Raw genomic sequence first — 15046 nt, forward strand, 5'->3', positions numbered from 1 at the left:
GCAACCTGTGATAAAACCAGTAAACAACATGATGTTTCTGTATAATCATGCTGAGAATTTGTTTATATTGCTGCTTGCTGTAGTTGCAAATACACTCTGTAACAACAGATACCTGCCTTACACAATCTGCCTGGAAGTGCCTGGAGCTTTATGTGTTTACTGGACGGGGTTCTAAAATATTAAAAATATTTTCAAATTAAACCCCAAATTTTCTTCTTAGCCATTTGCTTCATTTACCTGTGCTTCTTGACGTCATTAATTCCATTCCTCAGATTGCCTAACCTTTCTGTAGGGTTTTGCCTTAAAAAAAGAGAAAAAGATTAAGGATAAGAATTTTAAAAATATTCTTATTTTCTTAAAAGATCATTTAGAAGTCCTAACTGCTTGCATTTAACGGTTACACAGCGATGGAGCTTGCATACAACATGTGGTCTCATAAGGAGATACAATAAGGTATTGCTCACTGCTCCTTTCTTTTGAGGATGGAGAAACCTTCCAGGAAGCCAAAACAGTATCACTCCGCTATGAGAAGCAGCAGAAGGAAATCAGCTGGTTGAATTTTAGTTGCACACCTTTTTTTTCTTGGCCAGCAGGTCTGGTCATGACTTACGAAAGGACGCAGACCAAAATTTGCAGCTACAAAGATCCTTTCAATCCTGCTGCAAAGACATGGTGCCTACTGTTCATAGTGCCATGGATGATATCCCACTGGGCTGGGAGTTCACAGTCAGCAGGGTCAGCAGCCCCAGGTTGTGCATGCCACTATGCACTAATGCTTCTAAGTTATGTTGGCCCCTTTGAAATACCACCTTTTTGCATATTTTTAAGTGGACGTAAGTTAGTGTTTAAGTGCCCTGTTTTCTGTAGGAGCTATATGCCTAAGTAATTTTAGAAGTTTATTTAAAACACTGCTTTTGATAATAAAATTAAATTTTTCAGCTCTTTCCTCAGCCCACACTTAGTAAGTTTTCCTTAAGATGTGTTTCAGAAAAAATTCACAGCTATAGAGAAAGCCCAGAGCTTGCATTTGTAGACGACACCTCTGCAGACTAAGAGGTGTGACACACACATTCAGAGGCATGCATGCGTACTGAATATAATCAGAATAGACCATGCTAGGCATAACAATTTTAAATGAACTTATCAGGAGTTCAACACTCTAGTCTGGATCTTGAATAGCTCAATCTATCTACAACCAGGCTCTGCCACAAACTATCCCTCCTACCTGCAGAGTCTGCGGATCAAATCCTCAGGCCGCCTTGTTATTATTTTAGGAAAATCCAGCTTTTCAATGCCTTTGAGAATCAAATTATATGTCATCATTTGATCAGCTCCAGAGAACGGTGGACTAGCAAAAGAAAGCAACACTGATAAACGGAATGGCTGTCAAGAGCAGATGTCTCCATTTCTCATCAAAGTAAATATTTGAGAATATAGAAAAGACCCCACCTTTCTAGTTTTACAAACTTCAGGCTTTCAGTCTAAGATATTAGAAAGGTTTGAAGCTGAGAAGCTGCCTGTAGGTACCATAATCCTTTGTGTCCCTCTAAGCTAGCTCTGCTTCTAGCCTAACTCAGAGAAGCTTCTATGTTGTACTACCATTAAGCATTCACAAAGCGTTGTCACGGAAGTGTGCATGGAGGCAAAGAACAAGCCCTGCTTACAGTTCACCCACCCAACTGTACCCTATCACCCACTAAAGAAGAAAAGAACAGTCTGTTGTCAGCTGTTCCTCACAGGAAACATAATCAGTTAAAGTAGCTCTACACCAGCCACTTACAGCCGGTGTCTGGCCCTTTTCTTGGAGAGGTAAACCAGAACTGAGAATATGTCCTACACTTTGTCTATGGCATTTCTGAAATGATGGAAGGTAAGACATGCATAAGAGGCAAAAAGAGGTATCATTTTGCAAGTCATCACTGTTTACTGATGGGAAAAAAACCTAAACTGTTTATTTAAAAAAAAACCCAACAACTTGAAAATGTTTCAAAAACAAACAAGGTAAGAACTTGGAGTAGGAGGCACTTACCTGCCCGTAAGGAGTTCATACACAAGAATCCCAAGTGACCAAAAATCCACACTGAAGTCATGGCCTTTACTCAGAATGACTTCAGGGGCAACATACTCAGGGGTTCCACAAAATGTCCAGGTTTTCTGCCCTGATCCGATCTTCTTTGCAAATCCAAAATCAACCTGATCAAAATCAACATATGCTGCATAATGCAGAGGTGTTTTGGACTGGGAAGCCTTAAGGTCTTAATTGCTTCCTCACCTCTTGCAAAGATCTCAGAGTTGCCAGTGTACAGCTAAAACGATTACACAATGTTGTTGTGAAGGAGAAAGAAATAATTCCACTGGATTACCAAATATTGTAGAACAGATCCATTTATTCTCACAAGTAATTTCCTCAATTATTTTCCTTTTGGATAGAACAACTCATGTTTTCCTTGAGGACACAGATTTACAGCCCATGGAAAATGGCAGGCTGCTCATTGTCCTCAAGAATGGCTGTTTCAAGCTCTTTGGAGCGTATTCTGTTTGCACATTTCATGGTTCCAGTCAAGTATGGCAGGAGCTCTTTACTGTGTTCCCTCTCTACAGAGATAATGTAGAACCTATGATTGCGTGAGGCTGGACAGGGAGGTAATTCTGCACCTGAGAAATGTGGTTCCTGCCTTTACATTAAGATTGACTGCTGGGAGAAATTATTTTTGCTGTTTATGCTGTGGCAAGAGTTCTTAGAGGCTACAAACCTCCAGTTTGTCTGTGGCTTGCAACGGCTTTGTGATGCCTTTGTTTCTTACTGTGCAATGAGTAGCCTGCCCTCTGTTCTACTGAAGTGTAAAAACTCCAGGATCCTGTTACTATAATTGCATGCTGTTTATTTATATACCCCCTGTAAGGAAACAGGATACAGGCACAAAAGGGTAACACTACGAAAGGATCACATCTTACCAGTTTTATATATCCTTCTGCATCCAAAATTAAATTTTCTGGCTTCAGGTCTCTGTAGACAATTCCAATGCAATGTAGATAGTCAAAAGCCTCCGTCACACACCCAACACAGAACTTGGTAGTGGCTTCATCAAAGCTGCCTCTGGAACAAAAATAATCACTATCCTTGCAGACAATTAACTTCTAAAAATGCCTTTTATTAGCCAGGTAACATATAACACCCAGAATATTAACAATTTTTTTCACTGACATTCAGTACAACACTTGTGGTCTGAAACTGAACCAAACACCTTTTCATTGGACAGCCCTTGAACAGAGAACTGACAGCAGACAGATGGAGCTGACTGGTGATTTTAAAGGACAAGGTTCTACTTTGTTTGCTGTTACCTGTCTCTCAGTAAGCTCCACAACTCCCCTCCAAGGCAAGCCTCCAGTAGCATGTATACATACTTACTATCTTTGAATGTGCGATATAGTCTGTGGAGACAAATGGCAGCAATTTAGGAAAAGCAAAATAAAACGTGAGGTTTGCAATGTCTTTTCTCCAGAACTCATATAGGCCAAACCTCGTTCTTAATAATGCTGTCCAGTGGGTCAACTGGGAGTCAACTTTCAAGGAAACCTTATGGTCAACTTACTTTACAATGAATGGAGAACATATCTGCTCAAGGATTTTCTTCTCAGAATAGACATGCTCTTGTTGTTTGGTGTCCACTATGTGCTTCTTCTTTATACACTTCATAGCAAAAGCCACATTCTCATTTTTCACTTTAACCTGTGAATAAAAATGATGAGTACAGGTGAGGCAAAGAAAGGATGTTTTCACATAATGTTAGGGGTTGGAAGGGACCTCTGGAGATCATCTAGTCCAACCCCCCTGCCAGAGCAGGACCACCTAGAGTAGGTCACAAGGGAACGCATCCAGGTGGGTTTTGAATGTCTCCAGAGGAGACTCCACAATTTCTCTCAATAGGTACACTGATATCCATCTTTTTCAACACAGCACAGGACTGCAATTGATGACTGTAATGAGAGACAAATTCCATATTTTCTGCAGAACTGTAACTTTTTAGTGTCCCAGTCTCCACTTCTAGAACGAAAAGAAATATTTACTGTGTTCATTTTATGTATACAAAATAGGAGCAGTTTGGATAGGTACTACATTTTACAATGAGTTTAAACCACAATGGGTCCTAATTTCAATTTAAGATTTCTAAATACTAGCATAATACAAAACAAAAAAAGCAGAGGGAGTTTATGAAGAGTGCTTACAAGTGATTTTGCATTACACTGAAATACTATCCAATATGCAATAAAAAGATGGAAGCTAAAACAAAGCTTCCAGAAAACCAGGGAAGCAGCTATCAGTGTTCTACAGCTGGCTGATAATTCAATTTTTAGCTTATTATTCACGTGATGCTGTAGAATTCTCAAGCTGGTAGTCAACCAGTGTGGAAATTTGTTTTGGGAAGCATGAATTTGAATAAAACAATTGATGGTCTAACTACTGTAAAGGATTATTGACTTCACTAAAATCACATAGTGTCCTTTAATTGACCATTACATTCTGCAGCCTGCACAAGAAGCATTCACATTTTTTCCATTTTTTTGCTACTCAGACAGAGGGCAGTGGAATTTAAGACTTTAGTCTAATGAGGCTCTTCACATCTCAGAAACACAGCTGTTCATGCTACTGAATATGACTCAGAAGAGTCATTACATATTGTTGGAAATTTCAAAGTCAACACAGCTCAGAGCTAGATCACACTGATTATAGTTGCTGTGGGGCATACCGAAGCAATTCTAACAACACAGGCTATGTGATGCTGGAGATTACTTCGGGTCCAGGCAGAATCTTGGGAAAAGGCCTGCAATTCAGGGAACACAATGAAGGTTGGCACTTCTGTAAACTCCAAATGCACAAACTGATGAATGTATATCTAGTGACTAGGAAGATATTTTTAACAGCAGGAGATGAAGGCACACAAGAACGGATTTGTTTCTTTGAACGTCAAAGTCTTGAAAATATTTTTTCATTATGCATTGCTTCATATAGACTTGCCTCTGCCTGAGAGGCACAAGCATGCAGAATATAAAAATCCTTCACATTTTTCAGCAGTTAAATCAATCATCTAAGACAGAGAAATACTTGCATATGTTTAAAACAAACTCTTACAAGCTCAACCCTTCCGAACCCACCAACACCCAGAGTTGTGACAACTTCTAAATTCTGAAATGGGGAAGGAGGGAACTGGGCTACTTTCTCCTTGAGCTCTATCATCTCCAAAGACACCTCTTTGGTCAACTGTCCACAGAAGGATCTTCCTCTGCATTAAAAAAAATTAATATAGGTTAGTGCTTTCCTTGCCAGCAACCTGCATCACAGTACTTTAATACTCCTATAAAAGAAAACAAAAGAAAAGCTGCCTTATTTCCTAATAGAATCTTAATTTTATTTTATGCGGAAGCACTTTATTTCTGGACATCCCATGGAAGTAAATTAGAAGTGAAATGCTACTGAAGTTCACTGAGTACAATCAACAGTGTTTTCACCAAGAGCTGATCCATGGTGATGTTCCCAATTATGCAGTCAGCTGTGAAACTGGGGACTCCAAGTTGGAGAACGAATCTCTAAAGGACTGTGTACCAGTTCCAGTGGAATTATCAGAAATAAAAATGCAGGTATAGTTCTAAACAGAAGAAAAACATACTCTGCTACTCTTCCAATAGTGCTCAGGTTCAAATTAGAGGCAGATAAACTAAAAGTGTGGTTCACAACTAAAAGCAAACTCTTTAATAGCACCAGTGCTACACTGAAACATTAAAAACAAACTGTTTCTTTTATGTCTGCTTATTTCTATTTGAAATGGCAATTAGTCTTTTGTACAGTAATACAGTTTCATTAACTCAGTTGTGAGTTAAAGTTGACCTTTAGGGGTTTTACCAGCTAAAGACTTTACCGTCAGAATGCAAAAAATTATTTGAGCACGCTTTCACTTCTTTTCTGCACTCAGTTTTCTTGGGATAGAGTGAATTCTTGGTTGGAAGTCAATATACTGAGATTCTATGTAATTTTTGTTTCAGAAAAAATTTCTTGAGACTCTATAAGCATATCCAGTTTTATTACAGTGACTGCTGTCATTCCTAGGGTTCCATCTCCGTCAGCTACCATCCGCGATTCTACTTAAATATCCATTACTCTTTTTTATGATTACCTACTAAAGATGTGCCTAACAAATGACCTGACTTACTTTGCATGTCGCTTTTCATCAGCCTGGGCCAGATTAGCCACGTAGCCTTCAAGGTAAGTTTGAAGCTCCTCGTAAGTTCCAACAGTTTGATTAAATGTCCTAAAACCACAAATGAAACAGTATAAACATACAGTGATAAGAGAAAGAAAGCAGTATCTGTGCTGCTGCACCAAGGCTTTACATTGCCTCTAAGTCATGACCCAGACCGAGCTTTACATAATCACTCTGACGGCACAAATCTTAAGAGCTTTGAAGGGGTGGTAACCCGTTGAAGTACCAAATTCGGTTCACCACAGAGTAGGGGGACAGAATGCCTGATCTCTTCAGGTTGTTTCATGTTGTGTTTAAATAATTTGGAGCAGGCTGGGTGTACCTTGCTTCCCACATACACTACGGTTATTAAGTGTGGCTCCACCATCCCTACCACAGGAATGAGCTTGGCATGAGACCAGGCTATCAGTTCTTCTGTCTCAATAGATAGAGCCCTTGGTACACAGTGCCAAAGCGATTGAGATCACCTCTCCTACCTCACAGGTGAGCAACAGCACTGTGGGAAGAATAGACTTAGAATAGACTATTCAGTTGGAAGGGACCCACAACAATCATCTAATCCAACTGCCTGACCAACTCAGGGCTGATCAAGCAAATTATTAAGGGCATTGTCCAAATGCCCCTCAAACACTGAAAGGCTTGGGGCATCTCTCTAGGCACCTCTCTAGGAAGCCTGTTCCAGTGTTTGACCAGCCCCTCAGTAAAGGAATCCTTCCTCATGTCTAGTCTAAACCTCCTCTGAGGCAGCTTTGAATCATTTCCACGTGTCCTATCACTGGACACCAGGGAGAGGAGATCAGCACCTCCCTCTCCACTTCCCCTCCGCAGAAAGCTGTAGAGAGCCATGAGGTCACCCCTCAGCCTTCTTTTCTCCAAACTAGACAAGCCCAAAGTCCTTAGCTGCTCCTCATAGGACATGTCTTCCAGCCATGTTTGTCGCCACCAGCTTTGTTGCCCTCCTCTGGACACATTCAAGGACCTTAACATCCTTCTTAAATGGTGGGGCCCAGAACTGCACACAGTACTCGAGGTGACACGGCACCAACACTGAATACGTAGGGATAATCACCTCTTTCGAGTGACTGGTTATACTGTTTGATGCACCCCAGGATGTGATTTGCCCTTGTGGCTGCCAAAGCACATGGCTGACACATATTGAGCCTGCTGTCAACCAGCACCCCCAGATCCCTTTCTGCAGGACTGCTCTCCAGACGCTCCTCTCCCAGTTTATACTTGTGTCTGGTGTTACTCTGTCCTAGGGGCAGAATTCAGCACTTAGCCTTACTCGATTTCATGTTATTAATGATTGCCTGATGCTCAAATCAATCTAGATCCCTCTGCAAGGCCTCTCATCCCTCAAGAGTCAACAGCTCCCCCAAGTTTGTTGTATCATCAACAAACTTGCTAATGGTGCATTCAACTCCTGCATCCAGATTGCTGATAAATATACTGAACAGAACTGGCCCTAGAACTGAACCTTGAGGAACAGCGCTGGTGACCGGTTGACAGACATGTGTAGCCCCATCCATAGAATCATAGAACGGTTTAGGTTGGACGGGATCTTAAAGATCATCTAGTTCCAACCTCCCTGCCACGGGCAGGGACATCTCCCACTAGGCCAGGTTGCTCAAAGCCCCATCCAACCTGCCCTTGAACGACAACCATTTGAGCCGTGCCTTTCAGACAGCTCTTCACCCAGAGTACCATGAATCCACTCATCCCACAGTTGGACAACTTGTCCAGAAGGATGCTGTGAGGGACAGTATCAAAAGCCTTACTAAAATCCAGAAAAACGACATCCAACGCCTTCCCTTCATCCACTGGGAGGGTGACCTCATCACAGAAAGATATTGAATTAGTAAACAGGACTTTCCCTTTGTGAACCCATCTTGACTGTGCCTGATGACTACATTATTCTTTAAATGCCTTTCAATAGTACCCAGTAGGATGACCTCCATAATTTTTCCAGGAAATGAGGTCGGACTAACACGCCTGTTGTTCCCTGGGTCTTCCCTCGTGCCCTTTTTGTAGACTGGAATAACACTGGCTAGCTTCCAGTCAGCAGGGACCTCCCTAGACTCCCAAGACCTTTGGTAGATGATTGAGCGGGGTCCTGCCATAACATCTGCTACCTCCTTCAGTGCTCTGGGGTGAATCCCATCAGGCCCCACGCTTCTGTGAACATACAGCAGACACAGCTGCTCCCTTACAATTTCAGTGTCCACAAATGGAAAGTCACTGTTGCCACACTCACGGTCCTCCGACTCCAGGGACCAGGCAGCCCAAGGTCTATCAGTATTACTAAAGACTGGGGCAAAAAAGCATCGAATGCCTCCGCTTTTTCTTCAACACTATTAGTCAGATGATCATCTTCAGCAAGTATCAGTCCAATGTTTTCTTTAGACCCCTTGCTATTCAACGTACCTAAAACATCCCTTCTTGTTACCTAAAACAACACTGGCCAGTTTCAACTCTAATTGAGCTTTGGCCTTTCATGTATTCTCCCTGCATATACCAACCACAGCTCTTGCTGCAAAACATCACCTTGCTTCCAAAGATCATACAACTTCTTTTTCCTCTTGAGCGCCATGAGGAGTTCCCTGTTCAGCCAAGCTGGTCTTCTGTCCCGTTTGCTTGACTTATGACACAGTGGGATTGCCTGCTCCTGTGCTTTTAAAAGGCGGTTCTTAAAAACTGACCAGCACTTGTGGACTCCTAAGCCCTCAAAAGCAGATTCCCAGAGTACTCCTCTAAATAGCTCCCTGAACAGTTTAAGGTTTCCTTTCTTGAAATCCAGCCTAGCAACCCTGCTGTCCTTTTTTCTCATTACACCAAAAATTGTAAACTCAACTGCTTCATGGTCACTGTGGCCAAGACAGCCACCTACCATCCCCCACAAGTCCTCCTCTATTCACAAGTAGCAAGTCTAAGAGGACATCTTTCCTAGCTGGCTCACTGCGTACCTGTGACAAGAAGTGCTCTCCTACAAACTTCAAGAATTTCTAAGACCCGCTTGTCACAGCAGTATGATATTCTCAGTTGATGTCTGTGAAGTTGAAATCTCCCATAAGGACAAGGGCTACTGATCCAGAAATTTCTCCTAATCGTCTATAGAATAATTCATCAGCATTTACATCCTGGCTGGGTGATCAGTAGTAGACACCCACCGCAACATCTCCTTTGTTTTCCATCCCCCTAATCCTCATCCAGGGGCTCTCAACCACATCATCACTAACTGTAAGGGCTGTACAATAAAACCTCTCCTTTACGTATAGTGCGATACCTCCACCTTGCCTGCCCTGCCTATCCTTCCTGAACAGCCTGTAGACCTCCACCTCAGGACTCCAACTGTGAGACTCATTCCACCAAGTCTCACTAATACCAATATTATCGTAGCTCTGAGGGCTGACCAATGCTTCCTGTTTTGTGTCTCATACTGTGTGTGTTGTTGTACAAGCATTTCAGATATATTCCTGAGCCCTCCATGCTCCCAGGGGCAGTGTAAATGTTCCCACTAGCATCAACATCCTCCAGCAGTGCCACACCAACCCTTGGCTTACCTACTGCAATCCTGTTGGTACCCCCTTCGCCTATAATGCACCAGCTTTGGCATGCTTCTCTGCAACCTACTTAAACAAGCTAAAGAAGAGAAGAGGAAAAATGCATTCACAGCCCAAGATGTCATTTCCTGGGTTGGGGTAGAATCTTAGCCCTCAGTAGGAGACCTTTTGGGATTCAGCAAGGAAAAGGATGGTGGCTGTCCACATTCCAAGCAAGCATCCGTACAGCTAGCCCTGAGAAATGCAGGTTTGTTTCTCTTTCCACTCACTGGGAGCGTGCTTTCTTTTATCTTCCATCTTTTCCACTCTTAACCACTTTAGGAAGTGTAATATTGGCCTCTACCTGACAAAACCAGAAATTTGGCTGCATGTCCCCCTTGACAAAATGACATCCAGGGATATGTTGTTTCCTGAGTCAATGAATAGCACTTAACAAATGTGAAACATCATCACCACAAGGAGAGAAAGAATAACTCTGAACTACTCTTAAACTTCTGTGCTCCTGCAGCTTCTGTCAGCCCGTCTTCAATAGGTCTTTGTCTAAAGCATAGCCACAGCTCAGTATTCTGAAAGCATAACTATTCATTCAGTATTCACTTAAGAAAACATTGTGATTGTGCCTACAGTGAAGTCACACCTTATTGTTAACCTACTGAAAGAGGATGCAAGTCTTTCATTAAACTGTATCATACTTACTCTCTATCTATAACGAGGCACTCCACGTTGTATTCATCTGCAATAACGTTTGCTGATCTGACATCATCACTAAGAATTGAAAGAGATCACAAGAATTCAGAAGTATATCAAAATTCTCTGAGTACCTCACAGTGTACTCATGGAGGGTAACAACTGCTATAGGTGAAACTCCTTGAAGGCCTATGCAGCCTATATCTGGATTAATGTTGCTGAAACAAATACACAGCTATAGCATTTTACTAGTCATTATTATTGTGTAGCACAGTACTTTTTCCAGTTTCAATAGGATTTGGATCGTGACTTCCTTTAGCAACCTTCCAAGAAATTAGGATGAGATGTAATTCGCATTACATCAAGGTTTACTACTCATTTCTGAAATGATACTCAGATAAAAAACATTCCAGAGATGAAACTATCCCTACTTAATCACCCACATAAATATGTGCTATATGAGCTATTTGGTTCATAGGTCCTATCCTCCCTGTACTCCTTTTCTCTGTTTTTTAATATCATGGGCACCAGCACAGAAACAACAGGTCACTCCAGTAATGATGGAATTTATTCATGCTAGGAGTCATATAGAGCCTGGCATAAGTTTTCATCACAGCTTTTACTGAAATATAAACAATAAGCAGCAATGCAGAGAGGGCCAGTATTTGACTTTTTCAGGGAAAACCAAAGGCAGATGATAGTGTATAGTTTCAAGTTCTCTCTGCAAAAACCAAAACATTAAGAGGCACAGACTCAGCCATTGCCTTTATCTGCTGACTTTAACATCACAACAAAGAATATATACAAAACAGCCATGAGTTGTATAATCCAACAGATAGTGATAGGTCAATTGAAATACTATACATTGTGAATCAGATGATGTGAACTAACCTAATGAGTGCCTTTTCTCCAAAGTAATCTCCTTTATGTAGATTTTTAATCAGCTGAGGCTGTGAATGATCTGCAGTACTCTGGGTGACTATCACCTGGAAAGTACAGGATCAAAAATTTAGCAAGGTAAGTTTCAAAGTGTTGCATGTTTTCCCCTTCTTTTCTGTGTATTTAATAAATGCCTTAAACTCAGTAATGCTGCAGAAAGAGCTACAAATGTATATAATTACTTGCTTCTCTCAAAAATTAACACCATCAAACATTCCCTGACACCTCTCTGATTTTACTGAAAGATGGAAAAATGAATACATTCATTATTGCTCACCCCACAACATTTACTCCTCATACCTTTTAAAACAGAGCAAAATAAATCACATTTTAACGAAAAACTGAAAAATACTTCCATTCCCACAGTGGGCAGGCATCATATGAGCTTTTTGTCTTCTCAGCTAAACAGCCTCCAGAAACATTAACTAACATTTTGTCCCTCATGAAACTCCTCTTTCACAGCAGCACACATTCTCCTAATGCCCTTATCCATTAGCAAAAACCAAAAATATTTGCAGATACCGAGACATTTTGGAAATCCTTACTGAAAGTTTATTGATGAAAATTCTCATGATTTAATTCTTTAGAGTGCTGTGTCAGCCTCCAATGTAACAGCTGACGGATAAAGGTTGCTGCCTTACTCCCCTGGGACTAACAAATGAAAGGAATAGACCCTGAGTTATCTAGAAGGCCATTCTCCATTAAATCTAGGACTCCATTATTTCTTAGATATTTCACAAGTCTATGTTTTGCCCATCAGATATTGAAACATCTAGAAGAATATATAGGATTAAATCTCATTGACAAAAAAATTACTTTACATCTCTGTTAACGGTGTCAGGAGGCTTAAGGACATACTTTAATTACATTATAGTCAGAACAGTATAACATGGGTTCATTGTGAATGAAAATTAGGCTCCCTGAATCTCTGAAATGCTGCTCCAGGCTTTTATCACAGTACTGTGAACTTAACAGCATCCTCAAAAACTCTATGCACAGATTTTACTGAAGACCACATCCCTCAAAGTAGCTTTGGAAATATAGGTGTTTGTATATGTTACTTTGTAAGTCAGGTTTATTTTATCTTACCTTTCCTTTTGCTATTATAAAGAAGGTATTTCCTTCTTCTCCTTCCCGAATAACATAATCTCCCTTGTCATAATGTTCCTGTTGGGGGGGAAGAGAGAGACAATATGGTCCACTATATTGTTAGCCTCTTTGAAAATTCTGATTACTATGCAGAGTTCTTAATATATCTGGATGTTCCATTGATGTTTAACTTCCTATCTCCTGCATATGTTGCATCCCATAACAATATGCAAACATTCCACTGTATAAATCATAGTGGCCAATCTGTAACATATCTTAAAGCAGCAGCACATTACCTATCTATAAAAAAAATTAACACTGGTATCATCCTTATGTAGTGAGGGAAAACAAGGAAGAAAAAACATCAAAAGCTCTTAGAAGAGTTCTAAATTAAAATCCTATTTCCAAATGTAATTTTAGGCTTGACACTTCAGTGGGAATGCCTAAATCATCTATTGCAAGCTACCAAAGCACCAACTTTTCTGTGTCTGCTAAGGAACCCTGCCTTCATTACCTAATTGTTTGACTTTCAATCAAGCATTTTTTCCATGTTACTTTTCAGCTTTATGATCTGTTCCTCATAAACAATCATCTGATTTTTTTCTCTTCTGAGTGTTTCCTAAAAGTTCTCCCTTGGTAGGAATCCCACAAAAACAAAAGTCACTGCTTAGGATACTGCTGTGCTAAGACCATTTGTCGTTTCACACAATTAAAACCATGATCTCCTTATCCCCTTTTGCTATGGCCATGCATCACTCTGTCTGCCTCCTCTGACTTCTTGGGACTGAGGCTTTTAGTTTTCTGAGGAACTTTTGTTTCCCATCTGCAGAACTGTTCCAAGACTGGAGCTCCTACAGACTTCCCCTATACAAAAATCAAATGCTTTTGGAAAACATCACAGCTATGACTATATATCAAGTTTTTACCTCCAAAGGCTGTTGGCAGCCCTAAGACACAGAAATATTTGTCTGGTTTCACGTGTTGAAGTCCTAAGGCCTTTTTCCCTTTATATTTTGCAGTGTATGTGGTCTAAGGCATGTGAAAGTATTCATATCCATGTTGCAAACAGGTAAAGTGTGATTATCAAAAAAGAGCTGGAGACCTGGATGGCAACTTTGTGCTTAACCTTAATAAAGGCTAGATTATAGATTCTCTTATCTACTTGCTCAACTCCTTCAATGACAAAGATATAACTTACTTTTATGCCACTAAATATTATTATTTGCTGTCAACCTGGAATTCCAATCTGACCACTCCAAAAACACTGTCATATTAAAAATTCTTGGTTGTTTTTTTTTTGCTTTTACATATTCTTTACTCTTTGTAATTTCGAAAGCTTACTGAATACTATTTAGGAAAATCTAACAGTTTCTTACCACCTCCAGGCAATCCATAATCTTGGTTAATTTATCTTCAGGTAAGTTTTTCAGCAGGGACACACTTCCAGAAAACAGAAATGCAAAACAAAAAAACCCAAAAGTAGTTTTCATGATCCCTTCTCATCTATACAATTTATACAACCACATTTTAATACTAGCTAAACTGGTGGTGCTATACAAAACACATAATATACAACTATATCTTAATTTTGAAGGTTCAAGCATTCTCATCCTGTTTTTTAGCTAAACAGAACTCACATAACTTACAACTTAGAAATGTGGCAAATGTTGGTCAGTTTGTAAATCAAGTTTGTATTTCAGTATGGGAAAAAACTCTAGTGGACACATGGACTAATTTCAAAATTCAGTCATACAGAACCCATTAACTGCAAAACCACATTCTAGTAATCCAATAATATGTTTTCAAATGTATTGCAGAGGCTGCAAAATCAGACAAAGGTAACAACTTCAGTATTACTTGCAAAACTATTAAAAGAGAATCCAACTACAGTGATGAGTTAGTGGACCTGCTGGTAAGAATGGAAAAACTTCCCATCCTGAGCACTTGGAATTGTAAAAGTTAGGAAATCACAGAGCTCTAGCTACTCAGGCCCAGCAAAGAACTGTTTATAGAAATCAAAGATGGGGATGGATGCAAAAATACACAAAACATTCTATGCATGGCCAGGCTTGAGATCTTGATTTGAAGACGTAACAGAATGGTCATTCTTTGTTAAAGAAAGAAAATATGAAATCAGCTAATTATGGTTCGGAACCTCTAGTTTGACATTCTTCCTAAGGAAAAGCACTGTACAACTCTCAGTGTTCCTTGCAGGAGAGAGAATTAGTCTACTCTCTCCAGATTTCCTAGTAATTTATGTTGGAATTAGTTCATAAATTGAGAGACATGTAGTTCTCATATTCTACAAGTGATAAGGAATATGCCGTAATCTACTCCAGCAGCAAGCTAACTTCTAGTTGGAGGATTTATTTAACTCTATTTATTTAATATATTGGTTTAACTTCTATCCATATAACCTTCCTGTACAGTTGTTCCATTACTTAAAAACATTCAAGTATCTATTGCTGTTTCCTAATGTAATACCAGAGAAAAAAAATCAAACCAAGAAAAATC

General features: G+C 40.1%; 1 protein-coding gene across 6 annotated transcripts in view; it reads right to left on the reverse strand.

Moving 5' to 3' along the window:
- PRKG2 (protein kinase cGMP-dependent 2) overlaps nt 1-15046 on the reverse strand; it is a 33662-nt gene that overhangs the window by 2208 nt on the left and 16408 nt on the right. For 2 of the 6 annotated variants that reach the window (XM_086463665.1, XM_086463664.1), the window contains 12 exons: nt 13909-13972; nt 12533-12610; nt 11396-11490; nt 10514-10582; nt 6207-6305; nt 5132-5282; nt 3594-3730; nt 3343-3432; nt 2956-3097; nt 2030-2193; nt 1226-1348; nt 238-300 (listed from right to left, as the gene is read on the reverse strand). In XM_086463665.1, the coding sequence (XP_086319791.1) occupies nt 238-300; nt 1226-1348; nt 2030-2193; nt 2956-3097; nt 3343-3432; nt 3594-3730; nt 5132-5282; nt 6207-6305; nt 10514-10582; nt 11396-11490; nt 12533-12610; nt 13909-13972 (1275 nt within the window). Of the gene's footprint in view, nt 1-237; nt 301-1225; nt 1349-2029; nt 2194-2955; nt 3098-3342; nt 3433-3593; nt 3731-5121; nt 5283-6206; nt 6306-9927; nt 9943-10513; nt 10583-11395; nt 11491-12532; nt 12611-13908; nt 13973-15046 lie in introns of those variants that run through there. The other 4 variants (XM_086463667.1, XM_086463669.1, XM_086463668.1 and 1 more) reach the window with 4 other exon arrangements.

The sequence above is a fragment of the Leptosomus discolor genome, chromosome 4, assembly GCF_034619465.1.
Source record: "Leptosomus discolor isolate bLepDis1 chromosome 4, bLepDis1.hap2, whole genome shotgun sequence".
NCBI classification, from domain to species: domain Eukaryota; kingdom Metazoa; phylum Chordata; class Aves; order Leptosomiformes; family Leptosomidae; genus Leptosomus; species Leptosomus discolor.